At 37.9% G+C, this 22,700-nt stretch overlaps 1 protein-coding gene across 1 annotated transcript in view; it reads right to left on the bottom strand.

Annotated features, from left to right (window-relative positions):
- The window catches only part of LOC127626440 (fatty acid synthase-like), a 41,413-nt gene extending 22,003 nt beyond the window's left edge, over positions 1-19,410 (bottom strand). The window contains exons 1-10 of the mRNA XM_052102212.1: positions 19,198-19,410; positions 13,031-13,178; positions 10,172-10,324; positions 6,795-6,968; positions 6,265-6,465; positions 4,606-4,728; positions 3,235-3,350; positions 2,767-2,901; positions 1,707-2,169; positions 397-584 (exon numbers count right to left, since the gene is read on the bottom strand). Coding sequence (XP_051958172.1) covers positions 397-584; positions 1,707-2,169; positions 2,767-2,901; positions 3,235-3,350; positions 4,606-4,728; positions 6,265-6,465; positions 6,795-6,968; positions 10,172-10,324; positions 13,031-13,157 — 1,680 coding nt within the window. The 5' untranslated portion in view covers positions 13,158-13,178; positions 19,198-19,410. The remainder of the gene's footprint in view (positions 1-396; positions 585-1,706; positions 2,170-2,766; positions 2,902-3,234; positions 3,351-4,605; positions 4,729-6,264; positions 6,466-6,794; positions 6,969-10,171; positions 10,325-13,030; positions 13,179-19,197) is intronic.
- Between the last annotated feature and the right edge of the window lie 3,290 nt (positions 19,411-22,700).

Raw genomic sequence — 22,700 nt, 5'->3', positions numbered from 1 at the left:
TAGTTCAGAAAACTTGTAATTTAGCGCACACATTGTGCGGTTTAATTTAATGCAACTTTTAATGATACTATATGGAAAAGGGAACCTGGGACATTCTGCTAAATCTCTTTTGAGTTCCATGGATAAAGAAAGTGGGTTTGGAACTATATTATGAGAGTAAATGATGACAGACTTTTCATTTTTGGGTGAACTATTCCTTTAAGAGTCTTGCGCACTGAGCAACTGTTGAAATTATGACTTATTGTGGCACTCTATTGCAACATTTGGCCAGCCGACACCAGTGACAAAGTTCGACAGGGATTATTTCATTTATTGAGAAATTCTGCCAATGTCAGTCCTGCTCCAGTCACTCTGGCACTGTACATAGGGTCTCTCTCTAGATTTAGGGAGACTGACCTGGATGGCTGCAAGACCAACAAATGCATGGACTGTGTCTTCAAAAGTGCTTTCATCAGAGTCCATGAGCAGGCGGGACACACAAAGCCCAATAGACTTCAGAGCCACGTCCGAACGCTGAATTGACTCCCGGAACTCAGGCAGCTGCATCAGAGTACGGCCCATACCTGCCCACTGTGTACCCATACCTGGTAGAAGACAGAGAGAAAGAAAAGCCAACATAGGTCAGCGGATCACAGAACATACTTGAAAATACAGCCAATGTGATAGCATGTAAAGTTTAAATGGGTTTTTTTATGGTACTTGATTATTTTTGCTACTTTTTCCATGCGGTCCATTTATAATGTTAATACGTGTTTTTTTCTTTTTTTTTTCTCAATTTTCCAATCTCTCTGGCCCTTAAAAATAAACAGTGGCTGAGCACAGAATGGCAAACTACTATAATACTCTTACTCTATCTTTTTACGGCAGAAATAGTAAGAATTGTATGGTAGTATGACATTCAAGACTCAGATGGTCTGGATTTTGATGCTATAGCTGAACAAATTCTTGAACTCAAATGGATACTTTGACAATTTTCAATCCGGTTTCCGATCGCATCACAGCACCGAGACAGCGCTCATAAAGATAATAAACGATATTTGCTTAAATACTGATACAGGCAAATTATCAGTACTGGTACTACTAGACCTCAGTGCTGCATTTGACACTGTCGATCACAACATACTTCTTGACAGGCTGGAAAACTGGGTGGGGCTTTCTGGGATGGTCCTAAAATGGTTCAAGTCATACTTAGAATGGAGAGGTTATTATGGAAGTATAGGAGACCATAAGTCTGAATGGACGTCCATGACATGCAGAGTCCCTCAAGGCTCAATTCTTGCGCCACTCCTGTTCAACCTGTATATGCTCCCAATGAGCCAAATAATGAGAAAGAACCAAATTGCTTACCACAGCTACTGTATGCAGACGACACACAGATCTACTTAGCCCTATCTCCTAACGATTACAGCCCCATTGACTCCCTGTACCAATGCATTGATGAAGTAAACAGTTGGATGTGCCAAAATAGCTGCATGGTTTGCAGTCATTGATGTGTGTATTAACACATCTGACGTCAGAAAGTTGCAAAAGCTCAGAATAAGTCTAACGTTTCTTTTTGGAGTTTAGTTTTGGCTTTTAAAATTTACAGTATGTTGTATAGTAATAGTACATCAAGTGCTTTTATCTCAGAAGTCCAAGAAAGATTTGATTCCTTATTGTATGACCCTCTTTAAAACATTTACAATCACAAATACAAGGCCTCTCACCTGAGCAAATGTACCAGAGGGGTCTGGGTGTGGGTTGGGCCTGCTGAACCTCTGTAACATCTCCCTGGGCTCCAATCAGTGCATAGCCCCTGTACGGCATGCCTGCTGTTGGAACTCCAGACACCTCATTCAACAGAGACAGGAAGCTTGGGTTCTCCTTATGTTCTTGGGCTCTTTTGAGGATGTAAGTGACTGCTTCCTCAGTGCGCCCAGAGACCTGCAGGAGTTTGGGGATCAGAGGTGGGATTGTCTGATCTAGTGCTTTTGGACCATGTGGACGCAGTATCACATGGACATTTGAGCCCCCGAAGCCAAATGAGTTGATGCCTACGATGCCACCACGGACAGGAATGGGCTCAGTCACCACATGAACCCGGCCATCTATCAGAGCGGGAATGTCAGGGTTTGGATCATGGAAGTGGATGTTGGGAGCCCAGATGCCATGTTCCAGAGACAAAACCACCTGCAAAGAATTCAATTTTAGTTACATCAGTGATTTAACTGACTAAATTCACCTTTGGATAGGATATAGATTTTGGATAGTAGAATGTGTTCACAATTTCTGTCAAACAAATACAGTCTTAACCAAGGGTTAAATTGTCACTTTCAAGTTGGTGGAACCCTAAGAGCAGGGTTGGGGGTGTTACACATTTCTTCCCACAGGTTGAACTGGTTGAACTCCTTGAAGCGGAGCATAGTGGAGTGTGTGTACATTTAAAAAAAGTGAAGCTCTAGGGAAATATACCGGAAAAGATTACGATGCAACAAAGATCAGACTATTTGTTTTCTTTTTGTTCCACCCCAATTTAACCCATGGTCTTAACCTTATCCTTCACCATTAACTACCCCTAAAATCAGAGGGAACTGATGATAAGTGAAGGGTTAAGTGTGCTGTTGAAGCCCTAATCCTAACCCTAAAATCTGGTTGGTTGATAAGAATGTTGTTCCTTACTTGACATAAGGCTTTGAATTACTTGGAACGGCAAATTATCAATACATCAATTACATTAATTGCTAAAACTGCTACATTAATGGTTGGCAAAAAAAAAAAGAAAGATACCTTGGCAAGAGCTGCCAGTCCAGAGGCGGGCTCTGGGTGTCCCATGTTAGATTTGGTTGAGCCAATCAGAAGGGGATCCCTCTGTGATTGACAGAATACACTGACAATGCCATTCACTTCCTGAGGATCTCCAACCTGTGAACATAAAGCGTTTTTTTCATTATTCACTTAACAGCAGATTTTGGTCTTATTCTGAATATTTATGTATCATGTAAACATATTAACCCCATTGCCATAACCAAATTAAGCCAATATTAGAATTTCTAGAAATTACAGTTGGCATTGGCTCATAGTAATCTGAATTGTTTATATAAATTCCTTATTCGGAATATCCATAATTGTTAATACATGTAAAAAAAATTGCATTTGAGTGTTTATTGTAAATCAGGTCATAATTAGTTTTTTTATTTTTATTTTTTTGCAATAATAAAATCAACAAATCCATTGCCATTTTTTATTTTGACTGACCTTAGTACCAGTGCCGTGGGCCTCAATGTACTCCACCTGCTCTGGTGAGATGTTGGCATCCTGGTAAAGGGAACGGACAAGGCGCTGCTGCATCTCACCTGATGGGAACGTTACACCTGGGGGAAAGAGAAGTCAGATCACATTCCACAATCTGTAAAGATATATAGGTAGCAATTATGACCTCACAAGCAGTTGAATCCTTAAGACGCCATTCTGGAACACATGTGAGCAGGAGCATGGACAATTCAGTCCTCTATATAACATGGGTCCAATATCATTTTGTACTTATGCCAAAGAATTTAAAAAGCCTGTCTCCCTTCAGTAAGCAAAGTGTTATGTTTAAAAACATTGGAGAGTGAAGTGTGACTGGGGAAGAGGGCAGCATGTGTTTTACTGTAGATTTGGAGAGTCCAGTCACACACCCAATCTGACCTTCTCTTTACACAAACATCAACACCTCCTGCAACTCAACCTGCACTTAGGATCTGTGACCAGGATGTGTGTTTTCCAGAAACAGAAGGCAAAAAAAATAAATCAGGCTCCGACAGAGTTTCACTCGTCTGTTTAAAAGCCTGTGCTGACCAGCTGACCCCCATTTTCACACAGATCTTCAACGGATCACTAGAGCAGTATGAAGTTCCCTGCTGCTTCAAATGCTCCACCATCATCCCCAAGATCAAATGACTACAGACCCTTTGCTCTGACGTCTGTGGTCATGAAGTCATTTGAGAGACTTGTGTTAGCCCACCCGAAGAACATCACTGGACCCTTTCTGGACCTCATTCAAGGAGAATGCAGTAAACATGGGATTGAATCATATCCTGCAATATCTGGACAGACCAGAGACATATGCAAGGATCCTTTTTGTGGAGAAACGACTGCATCGCCAAGAACCCCTCTGTCAAGCTCCTGAAGTTTGTATACAACACTATAGTCATCGGCTTCATTCAAGAAGCCGATGAGTCTGCATACCAATGGGAGGTTGAACAGCTGACTGTCTGGTGCAGCCAAAACAACCTGGAGATGAGCATGCTCAAAACAGTGGAGATGATTGTGGAATTCTGGAGAAACACCCCAGGATTATTTTTATTCTTTATTCTATTTTGTATTATTTCTGTCATGCTGCTGTATTGTTTGTGCACTGGAAGCTTCTGTCACCAAGTCAAATTCCTTGTATGTGTAAGCATACTTGGCAATAAAGCTCATTCTGATTTTGATTCTGATCTACAACACATGTAATGTGTCAATGTAAATAATGCCATGCTTCAGAGAGCCTAACCTGAGCAGATAAATGAGGTTTAAAATGAGCTGACATTGCTCAAACAGGGGGATTTGATGTTTGTGAGAGGAAAGCGTGTTTGTTGGATGCACCTTGCTCTTTGTAGCCATCAGTGTTATTGCCTGCGTTGAGAACAGTAGCATATATTCTTTTAGCCATTGACTTCTTGGTCAAGAGAACAGCAACACAAGCCTCTGAGCGACAGTATCCATTTCCTGTAAAGTAAAACAAGATACAAATGATAAGCATATGTTAAAACCTTTAAAAGTTGTGCAAATCAGGATCAACAGGCAACGTTCAGAATAGTATGAATTTCTGTAGTATATAGTATGTATACTATGTGCAATGTCCACATGTAGACGACTTGACCTTGCATTTACAGTGTGACAAGAGTTGGGACATTTTTTAGATACAAAATTGGATAAAAATTGTTTCAACAAAACCTTTATTTCTAAAATGATGCAAATAACTGGACACCACTCACTAAATTAAACATACAATGTAATGAGGTCATGTGACAACAATGTAGCCAGTTAGATTACTTCAGAATTGCAATCCGGTACGGATTTCAAATGATGTGACTAAAATTGCATTCAGTATTGTAATCTCTTGGATTACATTTTTAGGTAATCTAATCTGATTATTTTTGGATTACCTCTGACCTAACTCTTTTTTTTTATTTGATGTCAAATGCACTGAAGTAGGACAATCTATACTATTTTGATATAATGTGGCTTAAATGCATGTCCAGAACCAGTAATTTAATGGTCACTGGACATAATGTGTGCTATACTATACATTGGCAGTGTTTAGTAATTTAAATAATTATTTGCCATGAAAAGGCATAATGTATATCAGTGGTAGGCTGATTTAGAATGAATAAATTTAGATGATTTTGGGGTTGATAAATTATGAACATTTTACTGCCGTTTCCTTATTAAAAAGGAAATGTAATCCATCAAAAAGTATTTTAATATGTAATTTAGTCTAATTACAAGAGATTTATTTTTGTAATATGATTACATAATCCAGACTACATTTAATACAATAATACCCAGCACTAAATGTAGCATACTACTGCTTAAAAGGTTTAGCGTTGCATACGTGTCAGAAATTTACTTTTATATAGAGGCAGTAATTGCCCACTGGATTTGATTTTCAGGGGCATTCTCTACTTTTATGAGGGCATTTTTTATTCTTAACATTAATTCAATTTCAAATGCAACAATTTAATGAATTAATTTACATTTATTTGCCCTTTATTTAACCAGGAAATAATACTCACTGAGATTAAGAATCTCTTTTACAGAAGTGTCCTGGCCAGGACTTTACATAGTCCTTCATTTAAAAAATAATTAGACTGAGAATATATTACCTCTTACCAATCATATTAAAATCAACATCAACTCATTTTTTAGGTCATAATATGTGCAACTAGGCCCAGAATAGATTAAAAACATAATCAGAGGTTACCGATAAAAAAAAAAAAAAGCTTCTTTTTTTTTGCCCTCAAATTTTGAATGTCACTTCTTGTGGCATCTTTGCCCTGAGCCCCTTTTAATTTCTCACCCTGTGTTGCATACTGTTTAATATTGTTGCTGTATTCCAAACATTGTTAAAGACTTAAGAATTTAGAAGGCCATATTGTAGTCATGCCAATGAGTAACATTTATAGACATGGATTCCTTTGAAACCTTGTAGAGAAAAACTTGTAGAAATTACAGTGATTCTGTATATACACGTCATCACACCTGAGGCATCAAATGATTTGCAGGTTCCTTCAGGACTGAGCATGCCCAGTTTCATGAACTGCACTGAGGTGTTGGGCTTGAGCAGCAGGTTGACTCCACCCACAAGTGCTGCATCACATTGGCCATGGCGAATAGCATTGAAGGCATTTTCCAGAGCCAACAGACTAGAAGAACATGCTGTGTCAATGGCTGTGCTGGGACCTTATGAAAACACATACAGAGTAGTGAATATTTGGTAAACATCAAATACAATTAGTTAAAGGCTGACTTCTTTAACTAGTTGTATTAAAGAATAGTTAGTTATTCTTTAATACAACTATTAAAGTAAGTGATGTCATAATGTAAAATTTCAACTGGTTGCCTTGGTCTAAAAGGTATGAGTCAACTATCTGCATCATGATTGTATAAATAGTCACAAAGTAAAATCACCTTACATCACACTGTTTCAACAAAATTACCACACAATAATTCCAAACAAGAGTAAACAAGATGACGCAACTCTGCTCAAAAAGGTCACAACGTTTGCATACCATTGAAATCAAAGTAGTAAGACAAGCGGTTGGAAAACATGGCGCGCTGGCAGCCAGTCATGCTGTAGCCCAGCAGCTCCTCTGGGTCTTTACTGAAGGCTTCTCCTGCCTCTGAGCCACTAACACCAATGTAGACACCAGTCTTACTGCCACGCATGGACACCGGATTTATGCCTGCAAGGAAGAATCAACATGTTACTCATCAACATGCAGCAAATAAATCATTGAAAATAATGAGTTTCTAAGACAAAATATAATCCCTATGTCTACTAAACATTAAGACATTGCTTATGTTCTTTAGCACTAGAGAATAATTCTACTTTCCTTTTATATCATATAACAAATCATGCTTGACAATAACAAATATATTTGTACATATGGCAGACGCTTTTATCCAACAGCACATTCACAAGGTGTAGATTATATTCACATATGTTTCCTTGGAATCAAATCCATGGCCTTGGCATTGCAAGCACAATGCGTTACCAGTTAAGCTACACTCAAAATAAAATAAAGTTTCTAGTAAAAATAGAGTTTTCCCAATTTCAGACTTTTTGTGTTCTAGTAAAAATATATGTCTAGTAAATCCCTAAATCAAGATATTTACTAGATATAAAAAGCTAATTTTTTTCATAGAATCTATCTTTCTATCAATAAAACACAGGTATATATATATATATAATTTTTCTTACACCATTGGCAAATAATATTTGTTTAAGCATCTACAGGTGAAACTCGAAAAATTAGAATATCGTGCAAAAGTTCATTAATTTCACTAATTCAACTTAAAAGGTGAAACTAATATATTATATAGACTCATTACAAGAAAAGTAAGATATTTCAAGCCTTTATTTGATATAATTTTGATGATTATGGCTTACAGCTTATGAAAACCCCAAATTCAGAATCTCAGAAAATTAGAATATTGTGAAAAGGTTCAGTATTGTAGGCTCAAAGTGTCACACTCTAATCAGCTAAACACCTGCAAAGGGTTCCTCGAGCCTTTAAATGGTCTCTCAGTCTGGTTCAGTTGAATTCACAATCATGGGGAAGACTGCTGACCTGACAGTTGTGCAGAAAACCATCATTGACACCCTCCACAAGGAGGGAAAGCCTCAAAAGGTAATTGCAAAAGAAGTTGGATGTTCTCAAAGTGCTGTATCAAAGCACATTAATAGAAAGTTAAGTGGAAGGGAAAAGTGTGGAAGAAAAAGGTGCACAAGCAGCAGGGATGACCGTAGCCTGGAGAGGATTGTCAGGAAAAGGCCATTCAAATGTGTGGGGAGCTTCACAAGGAGTGGACTGAGGCTGGAGTTACTGCATCAAGAGCCACCACACACAGACGGGTCCTGGACATGGGCTTCAAATGTCAAACGTCTTACCTGGGCTAAAGAAAAAAAGAACTGGTCTGTTGCTCAGTGGTCCAAAGTCGCTCTTTTCTGATGAGAGCAAATTTTGCATCTCATTTGGAAACCAAGGTCCCAGAGTCTGGAGGAAGAATGGAGAGGCACACAATCCAAGATGCTTGAAGTCCAGTGTGAAGTTTCCACAGTCTGTGTTGGTTTGGGGAGCCATGTCATCGGCTGGTGTTGGTCCACTGTGCTTTATTAAGTCCAGAGTCAACGCAGCCGTCTACCGGGACATTTTAGAGCACTTCATGCTTCCTTCAGCAGACAAGCTTTATGGAGATGCTGACTTCATTTTCCAGCAGGACGTGGCACCTGCCCACACTACCAAAACCTGGTTCAATGACCATGGTATTACTGTGCTTGATTGGCCAGCAAACTCGCCTGACCTGAACCCCATAGAGAATCTATGGGGCGTTGCCAAGAGAAAGATGAGAGACATGAGACCAAACAATGCAGAAGAGCTGAAGGCCGCTATTGAAGCATCTTGGTCTTCCATAAAACCTCAGCAGTGCCACAGGCTGATAGCATCCATGCCACGCCGAATTGAGGCAGTAATTAATGCAAAAGGGGCCCAAACCAAGTACTGAGTACATATGCATGATTATACTTTTCAGAGGGCCGACATTTCTGTATTTAAAATCCTTTTTTTTATTGATTTCATGTAATATTCTAATTTTCTGAGATTCTGAATTTGGGGTTTTCATAAGCTGTAAGCCATAATCATCAAAATTATATCAAATAAAGGCTTGAAATATCTTACTTTGCTTGTAATGAGTCTATATAATATATTAGTTTCACCTTTTAAGTTGAATTACTGAAATTAATGAACTTCTGCACGATATTCTAATTTTTCGAGTTTCACCTGTATCTATCTATCTATCAAATACAGGTAGATATAATATACCAAAACAATTTCAGCATTGGCAAATTTTTTTTTTGTTTTTTTTTTGCACATATTTAACAAAATTTTGTGAAATTCACACACACAAAAATTATTTCACAAGTATTTGCACAGTCTAAGTAAATCTTTAAGTAAAATCTACTTAACTTTATGACATAATATTGATTAAAGTGGGTGAGTAAATATAATAACTTTTAGAAATATGATATACATGGTGCTTTAATAAACATATGTTAAATAAGATATTTATTTAAATTTAACGGTCACGTTTCGAATTTTCCTTACAAACATGTTTGATCATATACCACATGATATATAGCAACCTCCTACAGAAAAACTTAAATGCATGCCATGTAGTCTATGAGACATCACCCTGCAATCCTACAATTAGAACATGAATCAAAGCACGAAGACATATAATACTTGGTACACAAAAAACCATGACGGTACCGATCAACATACTGTCAGTAATTTTGAGTAGAAAATGAACAAGGCTGTACAAAACAAGAAGTTACCAAATGTAACAACGAAATTAACAAAAAATGATGTTAATAAACTTGCAAACTGTGAAACCATGCAAGCCCATTAACTATTTAAGCCCAGTGCATGCTGGGAACACCAGCTTTCGAAAAGTTACGGAAAACTTTTATTTTATTTACCAGTGAAATTCACTCAAATTAGCAAATAAATATGACAAGGTTTTCTATTTTAAATTTAATAACAATTATGAGCTAGAGTATACATTTTTACATGTTTGAATGTAGAATTTACTTTATATTTCAAGTTCATGCTGAAACTAACATATTCAATGTAGTACTTCATCTTTTCTGCTGTATCTACTACACCACAAAATAGTTTTTTCACAGTGTTTATGGTTAAAACAAGAAAAATATATTTGCTAATGGGGTAAGAAAAATAAACTTAAATCAAGATATTTTTTATTTGAAAACAAATATTATTCTCTAAGACATATTTGCTTTAATAAAATCTTTAGATTAAAAAAAATAAAAAAAATAGGAAAAATAGGCAACCACATTTAGCCGTTTTCTTTTTTAGCTGATAATTACCTCCATCAACGATGGCCTCGTACGAAATCTCCAGCATAAGCCTTAGCTGTGGGTCCATGGTGTTGGCCTGTTTGGGATGCACACCAAAGAAGGCAGCATCAAATCTGTCGATTTCCTTTAGTTTTCCATTTCTTCGTGGAAGGCCATACAGACCTAGAGTTTTAAAAAAAGATTTGCTGCTTGGTTAAAAGGGCCTTTGAATGGGGAGAGGGGGAATCAAAAGCACTCTCAACTCAATGCTCGAAGCCTGCTGATGGTTAATCTGCAAGTATTAGTTTTGTGCCAACAGAGAGAAGAGAGACAGGCCCTTCATAAGCCAGTCCCCAAAGCCAGACAGGCAGGGCAACCACAGAGCAGTAGCTAGGTAGGCATGGAGACCAGCATATGGAAGACATTACAAAAAAAAAAAATGCAGACCCACCATTAAATAAGAGAAAATTATGCAAATTAAGTAAATGTTTCAAAATGTTAAAAAGAATATTCCAGGTTCAATACAAGTTAAGCTCAATTTACAGCATTTGTGGCATAATGTTGATTACCACAAAAAATTATTTTGAATCATCCCTCCTTTTCTTGAAAACAGTGAGGCACTTACAATGGAAGTGAATGGGGCCAATTTTGGAGGGTTTAAAAAAGGCAGAAATGTGTAGCACCTCCAAATGGACGGCTTGGTCGAACGGTTTAATCAAACCCTGAAAAACATGATTCGGAAGTTTGTGCACGAAGATGCCCGGGATTGGTATAAGGCTTGAACCCCTATTATTTGCAGTTTGAGAGGTCCCACAAGCCTCCTCATGGTTCTGCCCAATAATTTTTTTTTAAAGGCGTAAGCCTTGTGGTGTCTTAGATGTTGTAAGGGAAAAGTGGGAGGAGGGACCTTCAAACAGCAAAAATGAAATTGATTGAAGTTGAACGAACAGGGGTGGAGCATGGCAAATTTACGAGACCTTAAAACCATGGAAGGAGGCAGTCCCTGTTTCTTTGGTGACTGTGGTTCTGGAGAGGGAGGAGCTCGGGCCGGAGGTGAATCTAAAAGCCAATCGAGGCACCCAGATCACTTGTTGTAGACCACCTGTCAACGTCGCAAGTCACGGACGTGGCCCGGTTGCAAAGAAAATTCTCAGACGTGTTCTTGACCCTTCCCGGTTGTACATACCTCATAGAACTCCATATCTAAACCTACCCAGGGGTAGTGGTACGCAGTCATACCTACTGATTACCCGAACACAAAAAAAGGTGATTCGGGAAGAAATAAAGGCCTTGCTCAATATGGCGGTAATAGAAGTATCCCACAGTGACTGGGCAAGCCCGGAGGTGTTGGTTCCGAAGAGCGATGGCTCGGTCCGGTTCTGTGTGGATTATAGACAGGTCAACGCGGTGTCTAAATTTGATGCGTATCCAATGCCTCATATTGACAAACTGTCGATCAGTTGGGCGCAGCTCATTTTTATTTGACACTGGATTTGACAAAGGAATATTGGCAGATCCCCTTAACACCATTATCCCATGAGAAAACGGCCTTCTCCACACAGTTTGGCTTACACCAATTCGTGACCCTTCCGTTCAGTTTGTTTGGGGCCCCGGCTTAGCTTTAGAGCCTAATGGATGGAGTCCTCAGACCACACACTGCGTACGCCACTGGATGACATCATTACATACAGTAATAATTGGCAGCAGCACATGCAGAATTTGAGGGTGGTTCTAAGGTCGCTGCGGCAGGCGAGACTCATGGCAAACCCCAAGAAGTGTGCAATTGTACGGGTGGAGGTACGGTATCTGGGGTCAAGGGCAGTTGCGTCCCCGAACTGACAATACCGCAGCAATTGCAGCCTGCCCAAGTCCCAAGACCAAAAAGGAGGTGAGATAGTTCATGAGGCTGGCTACTATAAAAGGTTTGTGCCTAATTATTTGGACGTCACCAGCTCACTGACTGATCTCACCAAAAAGGGAGCACAAGACCCGGTCCAGTGGATGGAGCCGTGCCAACAGGCTTTTATGCCAGTCAAAGCTGCGATTTGTGGTGGGCTATTGTTACATGCTCCTGATTTCACTCTCCTTTTTGTTTTACAGACCGACACATCGGACAGAGTTCGGAGCGGTGTTGTGATGGGGAGGCGCGCCCGGTGCTGTACATCAGTCGGAAGCTTTCAGCGAGAGAGGCGAGGTACAGCACATCGTGTGGGTATGTGGTAGTGGGGGCATGGTCGAATGCTGGCTTGTGAATGGAGAGTGAGATCATGAGATGAGAACAGAAAGGATCACCACCTGTAAATTATTGTCTCCAACAGCTGTTTGTCATTGCAGTGAGAGAGGAGATGGAGTTAAAAGCGAGCCAAACCATAGGTGAGGGAGAGAAAGCCCCAAACACACCCTCTGAGCCCGTGTGGCATGAGTGTTTTTGTTCTGATTAGCATACCATTTTGAGTTGAAGATTCCTCCTTTCCCACCACAAGAACCCAATTAATTTACAGAGGGGAAGTCAAAATTTATAAATATTATTCCACAAATGCTGTCGATTGATCTTAACTTGTATTGAACACAGAATATTCCTTAAAGTAAAAAAATCCAATAGGTTTTAGTTTGCTGGTCAGTTCCAGGTGGAATTAGGGGAAGGGACATTCTCTTTCTAGAAAGCATTTGATGGGACAAAATTCTGTGTAGAGCAAGAGGAGTCAATATATTTGGTCCATTATACCTAAATAGTAAGACCTATGAATATCTGCTAAATGTTTATTGTAAAAGTTTAAAAATATTGAGGCTTCAAAGCTAAAAGTCACAATCATATTAGTACTTTATTTCAACTGATTAAAAGCAATTTGCTAAACTGATTTGAATGAAGACATTTTAATATTAGCATACCTGGTTTCCACCGCCTGTCATCTTCTGTGACCATGTCCACTCCATTAAAAAGGTTCTGCCAAAATTCTTCCAAATTGTTAGACTCAGGAAGGCGGCCTGAAATTCCGGCAATAACAATGTCCTCCATGTCTGGCTCTGTTCTTTTATTCTATGGAAGAATGTCAGAAAATGAAATAAGCGGTCAGTCAGTGAACAACAAAAAAGTGTTAATGCGACTGAGTGTGATTAATTTGAAACTAACAGTCTGTGTCTTGGGGTCACAGAGTTGATGCAATATTAGGAATGGGTGGGACAGCATTCGCAAGGAGGCGTGGCCAGAAGGGCCATACATTATTGTTCCTCATTTTAGGGTCAGAGCACTCACACTATTGCCTGCCAGAGAACCAGCATTAAAGCGACAGCATGGATGGGATTCCTGTTCACACAATACAATGAAGAACCAACCGGTCACAAGTACAAAGTGTCCCTCTGTTCCATTTAACTTGGAAAAAAGGGAGGGTGCAACAGTCATAATATATTTTTCTATAATGGTGCGAAAAATCTCAGGAGAGTAGTATGTAAACCAGTAAACACGCATTACATAACAGCTAGTTCATTAAAACCTTTCACAACATGATTGAGTTATTAAATGGCTCTCTGGAATACTTGGTCCTGATTGGGTAACCACTGCATTTGTATGTGTAACATTTTTTTATATAATTTTTTGTTTAATGAATGAATAACTGTATAACTGTCCGTTGTCCCAGGAAATTAATTATCTAACTGCTATTTTTATGTCTCCTGTAGCACTGTAGAGGTCTCTTCATCTTAAATCAATATGGCTGAGATTCAATGGGGCGACCCTACAACCCCAATTCCCAAAAAGTTGGGACAGTATGAAAAATGCTAATAAAAATAAAAAGGAATGATTTGAAAATTATATTTCACCCTTTGCTATTTTGAAAGCACTACAAATACACATAATATGAGATTTTACCTTGTGAATGTAAATGTATTTGAATTTCAAATCAGTTGATTGCAACACGCTCCAAAAAAGATGAGATATGGGTCAATTTAAGGCTAATAACAATTTGACGAGTTGAAATAACAAGGCAATGTGAAACAGATGTTAAATGGGTGAGACAATTGTGTCATAGTACACTATACTGTATAAGGAGCCTCCAAAAACAGCCTAGTCCTTCAACAGCAAGGATCATTCAATAATCCAGCACTTTGAGAAGTGTTCCCAAAAGACATATTGGAAGGATTTGGGGCATTTCACCTTCTAAAAAGCACAATATAGTTAAAAGACTCAAGAATCTGATCAAATCTCAGTGCGTAAAAGGCAAGACAAAAACCACTTCTGAATGCACGTGATCTCTGATCCCTCAGACGTCTCTGTCTTAAAAAAACATCATTCATCTGTATTGAATATCATGAACATGGGCTTGGGATGACTTAAGTAAACATTTGTTAGTCAGCACCACTTGACGTTGCATCCACAGATTCAATTTAAGACTTTACTATGCAATGTAGAAGCCCTATATCAACACTGTCCAGAAGCGCTGCTGATTTCGCTGGTCTCTGTCTCATCTTAGATGAAAAGTAGAACGGTATTTTTTTGGTCCACAGAATCCACATTTCAAAAAGTTTTTGAAAAACACAGCAGTCATGTTATCCGGGTCAAAGAGGAAAATTTCCATCAAGCTGTTATCTTTTTCGGAATTGGGGTTGTATTTGGGTAGTAGGGCTATTATGTCCATTTATATACCTACAGTATTTATTAGGCAAGTAGCCATATAAAAAACAGGATAATGCACAGTTAGCAGCTTTATTCCAGAATTTATTTTGCAATTATGACCATGTTACTGTACATTCAGGTCACTAAAATCCATGGTGCCCAACAACATTTTTGTAGGGGCCCCCTCTCCCCCAGGCCCAATGAGTAGGCTATAGCATAGAGGACTTTAATGGACTCATTGTCACAGGATCCACGCCTTACTTGGTGAACAGTAGCACTAAAAGTAGGGCAGATTAAATTATGCATCATAAATATAAATAAACATAATTAGGGTCATCAAAATAAAGGACAATTATAAGGCAAGCCTATGCTAATACAATATATTTTATCAGATGGCTAAAACACCCAAATATTAAGTTCATAGCTTGATCCTTTTACTGTACCTAATGATTCATGTGAGGGCCCATTTGTCTGACGGTAGTTAGTTGGACTTGAGCCATAAAGTGTATGTTAAAGTAACATTGAGAGAACTGGGAATGTTACATTCAGAGTAAAAGGAAACTTCCCAGAGTTACATAATAAGGATAAACAAATTTGGACAGATAAGTCTAAGGGTGGGAATTAGTGATCTTGGTTACCATAGTGACAACCAGATATCCTTGACAGGTAGGTGCTCACATGCAACAGCTTGTCTGTGAACGTGCATGTGTGTGAGTCATCTAAAGAACTGTCACGGTGTTGTTTTATGCATTAGTAAAACATAGACCAATGCAGACTAACAATACAGACCAGATTCTAGTTGAATCTCTCAAGGCAACTGTTGATTGGTGTGTCCTTCTCGAAAAAGAGACCGCAAACATACTGAATAAATGTACTGAACATACTCAAGTACTCAGAACTCTGTAAAGTAGCCACCTGGATAGACACCTTTTAAGTGAATCCTACAACAATGTATTGGTTAAGATTACAATAATAATAGAAGCATATTACTATTCTAACATCTTAACACTCAGACCACAACTCTATGCTTGGCAAAAAGGATATTGATAAAGTCAGTAAACAGATTTCTAAGGGGACTGAGTGTAATCTACCTGACCCAGTTCCAATTCAGCCAAAGGGTTACTGATGTAGTTGACCGCATGCCTCATTACAGCTCCGATTAACAAGCTCACATTGTACAGTGTTGTCATCGAATGATGACAGTATTACAACCTTGAAAACATCGGGCACACTCACGCTTTGCTTAGACCAAAACTAAACCATAATCAAGATACTGATAGGGCAGTTTCTAGAGCCTAATCGGTTAGCATGCTAAATATTTAGCATGTTAACCAATGCTTTTGCGTGCTCATTTATCATGTCTCTTTGGCATTGTTGGGATGTGTCAACTGAGTGGTGCAAAAGATTGAGTATGACACCTCAAAAGTTTATAAATTGTACATCTGTTGACCTTCTGTTGAGTCTTCATGTTGAGCTTACTACAATGTACAATGCAAAATTCCTGCTTTAATTCAAAACTACTAGTTGTGTCGATTTATTTGTATTTTTAAAGCACTTTTCAAAACACATTGTTTCAAAGCAGCTCGCTTCAAAACAAAAATGATGCTTTAATGTCTTAAAGTCTTAATTGTGCGGTTTAAATGAATAACACGATTGAAATACATGCCTTAAAAAATACTGTCTTTAGGCCCAAAGTAAGCAAGCCAGGCAATAAGTGAGGCAATAAGCTCAAAATTCAATAAGATGTTAGTTTATGGAGAAAAATAACCTTAGGAGAAACCAGACTCTGCTGGGGGAGCCAGTTCCCCTTTGGCTGTAAGCTATAACAATATTTTCTCAGCAATGTCTCTTGGTGTCAGCCAGACTTGTGCAATGGTTATAGCTCTGGACTACAATTCCAAAGATTGTGAGTTTGAGTCCAAATAAAGTTTTTATTGTAATTTATTAAATTGTACTTTCTCATTTGAATTTCACTTTGGATAAAAGCATCTTCTAAATGAATAAAAATGAAAACATACTATAAATAAATCAAATAAATTGATCAATTGTCACACATTATACATACATTTCTGCATATACATGGTGAAATTATTTATTTTTCACATATCCTAGCTAAGCTGGGGTCAGAGTTCAGGGTCAGCCATGATACGGCGCCCCTGGAGCAGATAGGTTCAAGGGCCTTGCTCAAGGGCCCAACAGAGGTGTCTCAAAATCCACTATGACCAGCAGAAAGGGGACTTATTAATACATAATTTTGGGTTCAGCCATATGCTCGAGGCAACATTTAAAAAAATGTCTGGACACTTTTGCGCATACCAAGTGCAAATGCAAGATAACGGGGTGTAACTTAACTTCCCGGTTAGTTTGATAGCAAGGCTTTGCATTGGTGATATAGGGACAAGAACTTCCCATTCAATACAAAACCAGGGAGGGTCTCACTCAGGTGGAAGCAAACAATGAGCCAAATGTCTGAGACCGAATGCATAATAATAAAACTACATTTTGAGTAGGCCTAGCCCACTTTGTCAATCGGCCTATGCAACGTACTGAAATGTAATCTAGGACATTTACCATTCCAAATGAAGGACTTCGCTATGCTATCAAATTACTTGAAATAAGAGAGGGGGGCATCTATAGGGAGAGACTGTAGCAGGTAGTTGAATTTTAGAATACAATTAATTTTAATACCATAACCCTTCCCAATTACAGACAAAAGTAATGAAGCCTCGTTCCCTCATTTCTCCAACCAAATCGACTCCCGGGCTTGTGGCCTGCTGCTGAGAGGCATCAGTTTGAGAACGTAAGCGCCTTTTAATGTCTTCAGAGACCGAGAAGTTTGAATTCTTTGACATATTGTCCACATTGTATCGGATCTCTCTGGTTTATGTCATTAAAAGGTATTAAAACTAGCAAAGTGCGTAGAGCTTGCCATTCACACATCCGAACCTGGCATAGCATTACCGACCGGTCAACAATTTTGTATTCTTAATTTTGAACATCTCTTTTTTTCATCACTCAGACTTGTTGATTGTGTGGTGCAGTGATTAAAGCTCAGGACTTTGGTTCGAAACTCGCTTCAACTGATCTTAATATAGTGTCCCTTTTGTACCGGAGCTCGTTGCATCGTGCTAAGTGAATGCCAACAGGGCTTGGCCCTAATCATTGGTGCTTGGGGCTATATTTAGTTTAATTTTTTTAAACCTTGGTTTTTGTACTATAGCAGTTTCCTTCAGCATCAAAGCACATGCTTGTATTCTACTAAAAAGAGAGAAGCCTAATTTTTCAGGCAACAGGAAGAGGTATAATACTGTAAATTTACTGTAATAAACCCTTCCCAGATAACACATGTACATCCCCAAGATGTCGGTTTAAGATATTTTCATCTGGAAAGCATCACAATCTAGTTAACATCTGCTAAACTTCTTAATAAGATCAGATTTACAAACATTCTAAATCATAAACGTATCTGCTGAATATCTTATTGACATCCGAGACAGTTATTGATATAGGCCTTATGGATGAATTGCAGATGAGCAGACAAAGTAAAAATATGTCTTCCAGATGTAACAACAGACATCAAATATATTTTTGGGTGATTTATGTTTACTATCAGGGTTTGGACATTTAGGAACAAAATTAACCGGTTACCACATTTAAAAGTAATGTTTTCACTTCCATACAATTGAGTGACTTCGGTTTTGGTTACGTTCTGCAACAAATTTAGTTAATTTTCGATTCACGATATTAGTCTGTGAGTCTAAGTGCTGCTTTTCATAAAATTAATTGAAAGAAAACAAAAAGTTTCTAGGGAATGTCCAGGCTGCAAGCCCACTCTGACTTGCCAAGGATAAAAAAGGGAGTGCAAGTCCTGCAATACAAATTAGATTAGGCCCACCCAAACTGTTATTAATGCATCTCCAATCTGACAGGCCTCAGTGACAAATTGCACAGGTTATATGCCAATCCTCTCATGCAGGGTGGCAAATTCAGCATTCATACAAGGGCAGCTTTTTTTTTTTTTTTTTTACATCTCAGCTGGTTACATTTATGGATGCGTATGTGCTTTCTTCTCTGTGTAAGCATATGGATAATCTATGGACACTATATATGAGTGAACAGCATTTAAATCAACAAAGCAGTTTATTGCATAAAACTGCCTCTCTAAATGAATATGAGCTAAAACGTGGTGCAATCTACACGTAATGAACACTGAGAAAAAAGAAACAAAACAAAAAAAAAATAGCGTGACCCCGGCATCACAATCTTCATCCTTTACAGTCTATCTACTCGATCTGCAGCCTCCATGCAAACGTTTGTGTTTTCACGTCTGTTGTTTTACTTTATTTGTGATATTTATGTTCAGCGCGTTAAAGATTTACTACATCAATAAATGCCAATCTGGTTAAACTAGCCATCACTAACACTGTGAATATACGTGTTTGCTTACCTGGATGTTGGTATAATTTAACGCATATTGTCGCCGCAGATCCTTTAGGATAGTGTTGACCTAGGCTATCCCTCTTAATTTTGCCGGCTCCCGATATGAATGGAGAGTAACAGTGATTCCCCCCTCAGCCAAGCCCTAAAACATTACTCTCGCCCTTCCTTGTCCCTGCGTCTGATTCATTTAAATGTCTGACATCCTCGACGGCCACGCCACATGGGCTGACAGTTTGGCTCTAGAGTGCAGTCCAATGAGAGAAGAGGCTGGGCTGGAGACGCAGCCAGTGATGGGCTGATTTTCTACCGCCGTCGCAGTTCCGTACAGAGAAAAAACGCGTCTGAACAGCCTGGGTTACCAGAGTTCATCAATGGCGATCGAATGCACAGCAATATGAAATGTTGCTTTATGGATCAGATCTGATAAGTTCAAGGCGACACGGGGTCGTTAGTCTGATATTGGGTAAAGTTTGTATGCAACACTAGGAGGATACTGAATCAACAGTATCGACACTATTTATATTATAGGGTGACTTAAGGTACTTTGATATATTGTGGTTTGTGAACCAAAAGACAGACTACTCATTGTAATTAACACTCAGTCTGAAAAAATATTGATGAGTGCATTGTTTGTGTAACACGTTACAATAAGGTTATATTTGTTGACATTAGAGTTAATGCATTAAGGATCATGCTCTAACAATGAACAATATTTTTAACAGCATTTATGCTTTTAAAAGCATAAATTTTATGAAGTTCCAGAACTGCTAAAATCACTTACAGCACCTTTAATGGTATTATTATTTTTTTTTATTATTAGTATATATTGAAATTAACCAACATTAAAGGGATAGTTCACACAAAAATTAACGTTCTTTCATTTACTCACCCTCATGCCATGCCAGATGTGTATAACTTTATTTTTTCTGCTGAACACATATGAAGCTTTTTGAAAAGAATATCTCAGGTCCATACAATGCAAGTGAATAGTGGTCAGAACATACAAAAAGCACATAAAGGCAGCATAAAAGTAATTTCTATATATACTTACATTTTCTATTAACTTTTCATTTTTATTCTATTTGTTTTTATTATTATCTCTGTCTTCTTGGTCTATTGTTTGTGCACTGGAAGCTTCTGTCACCAAGACCAATTCCTTATATGTGTAAGCATACTTGGCAATAAAGCTCATTTTGATTCTGTTGTTTTTTTATGAAAAAACAAACAAAAATTTTATTATTTTCCATATACTAAATGCTATGGGGAAAGTTTTTGGGGAATTATCACAGTCTGGGATATGTCAATGATTAGCAACAACTCACACTCTGATTTTCAGATTTCTTTAAACCAATATCAGTCCTGATCATAACTACCAAATATTCATTCATTTTCAGGGTTTAAACCTTTAAAAGCCAGTTTGTTTACATAATGCCACTGTTATTTTTACACACCAACACACTACACAATTTTAGCTGCACCATTTATTCAGTTTGCCTGCAGTGCTTTAAAATACAGCACAGAAAATAGGAAAAAAGCATGTATTTGCTCCATAGTGTAACTATTTTGTGTACACAATGTATTTATTATAGGAATTGAGGTTGAAATATCAAATTTCCCCCAAAATACACACTTTGGCAAAATGTATGCCATTGGCATTAACAGGTGGTGATATGCACAAAAAATGCAAATCCTCAAAAACAAAAGTAGAAGAATGTGGAAGTGGAGATTTATAGTAAATATTGATCTCCTTCTCACCCACACCTATCATATCGCTTCTGAAGATGTGGATTTAACCACTGGTGTCTTCATTTTATGCTGCCTTTATATGCTTTTTGGAGCTTCCAAGTTCTGGCCACCATTCACTTGCATTGTATGGCTCAAACAGAGCTGAGATAGTCTTCTAAAATCTTTGTGGTCAGCAGAAGAATTAAAGGTATACACATCTGGGATGTCATGAGGGTAAATTATGAGATAATTTTCATTTTGAGATGAACTATCCCTTTAATAAGAGGTAAAAGTATTGTTCATGTTAACTAACACTATCTTATTGTAGGAGAACTACTGGTTTGATACAGAAGTAATAAAATGTGACAGTAGCACACAGATGGTGTTGTTTTCAGTTTGTACCGGGTGTCTTGTGGTGGCGCTACTGAGCCCATGAGAGACACGTGAGAGACTGCACAATGAATTTTTGACGGTTGCCAGTAAAGAAAAATGCACCAATCAGTGACCGAAGGAGTGTAAGACAAGCCAGTAAGAATGAATGCAAGGGTGTTGCTAGGAGATAGGGTGATGTGAGGACAATGCTGTGGGAGGAGTTAATTCTACACCTGCAGAGGCTGTGATGTAATCATGAGTGGTTGGCCTGTGTAGAGGTTTCTGTCGTTCAAACTGTCAGAGAAATGAAAATTCATTATGGTTTTTTATTCCTCAGTTCATTTTCAAAAAGCTTGGAGGGTTATCTTTTCTATTGAGATGTAACTATATCCCTGGGAAATTACCAATTAAACTATCCAAATTTTACCAGCAAGTGTTATTAGCTTGGAAAATTGGTTTCCATCACAATTTTTCTCCACACAAAATGCTTCTCTGGAACAATTGTCTCATTACCTCTAGGAAAAAATCTTTATTTTTACACAAATGGTTTGAAAAAAATATATACTTTGTCATGGATTTGTTTGATGAAAATGGAAATGTTTTGTCTTATGAAGCTTTTATGTTTACCTACAATTTCCCCATTCCATTTAAAGAGTTCCAGCAAGTTGTAAAAGCTATTCCAGATGGGTTGAAACATTTGATGAAAAGTCACCTTACTTTTGGAAGTAACGAAAGGAAACTTCCTGAGTTAATAGTTGATGGTATCAAACTATTTTCTCATTCTTGTAATAATAAAAATATCAGATTAATTTTTCAATCCAATCATAAAATCTCTCCTAGAGGGAAATTTTTTTGGAATGCACAAATTGTTGAGATTCATTGGAAAGAGGCATGGTTAAATCCATCTATATTTTGTATGCTGAATAAAGTTAAAGAGGTACACTTTAAAATACTTCATAAAATCTACCCGTGTAAAGCTTTGTTATCCAAATTCATGGACACTGACAACAAATGTTCTTTTTGTAATGTAAATGAGGAAGACTTGGCTCATTTGTTTTATAAATGTGATTTATATCAAAAATCTTGGTCTGATGTTAGTCATTTTCTTTTTGCCCCAAGAAAAGTGAATTATAAATTATCTCTAAAAGATGTTATATGTTCTTACACAAACAGAAGCAAATTGTATGAATATGTGGTGAATTTCTACATTTTGCATGGTAAATATTATATCCATAAACAAAAATTTGCAATATGCATACCTAAATGTATTCTTGATAGAGATTGAATCATTTAGGAAGTCATTAAAATGAATTAAAAATAAAAAGAATGAAATGTTGCTAAACTTTATGGAGGAATTCTTTAAATTGTAATTAATGCCCCCAATATGTTTACCAAATTCTATGAACATTGAAC

Source organism: Xyrauchen texanus, chromosome 33 (genome assembly GCF_025860055.1).
Source record: "Xyrauchen texanus isolate HMW12.3.18 chromosome 33, RBS_HiC_50CHRs, whole genome shotgun sequence".
NCBI classification, from domain to species: Eukaryota; Metazoa; Chordata; class Actinopteri; order Cypriniformes; family Catostomidae; genus Xyrauchen; species Xyrauchen texanus.
Note: the sequence above shows the minus strand (reverse complement) of the source record. Positions and strands in the feature narration are given on the sequence as shown.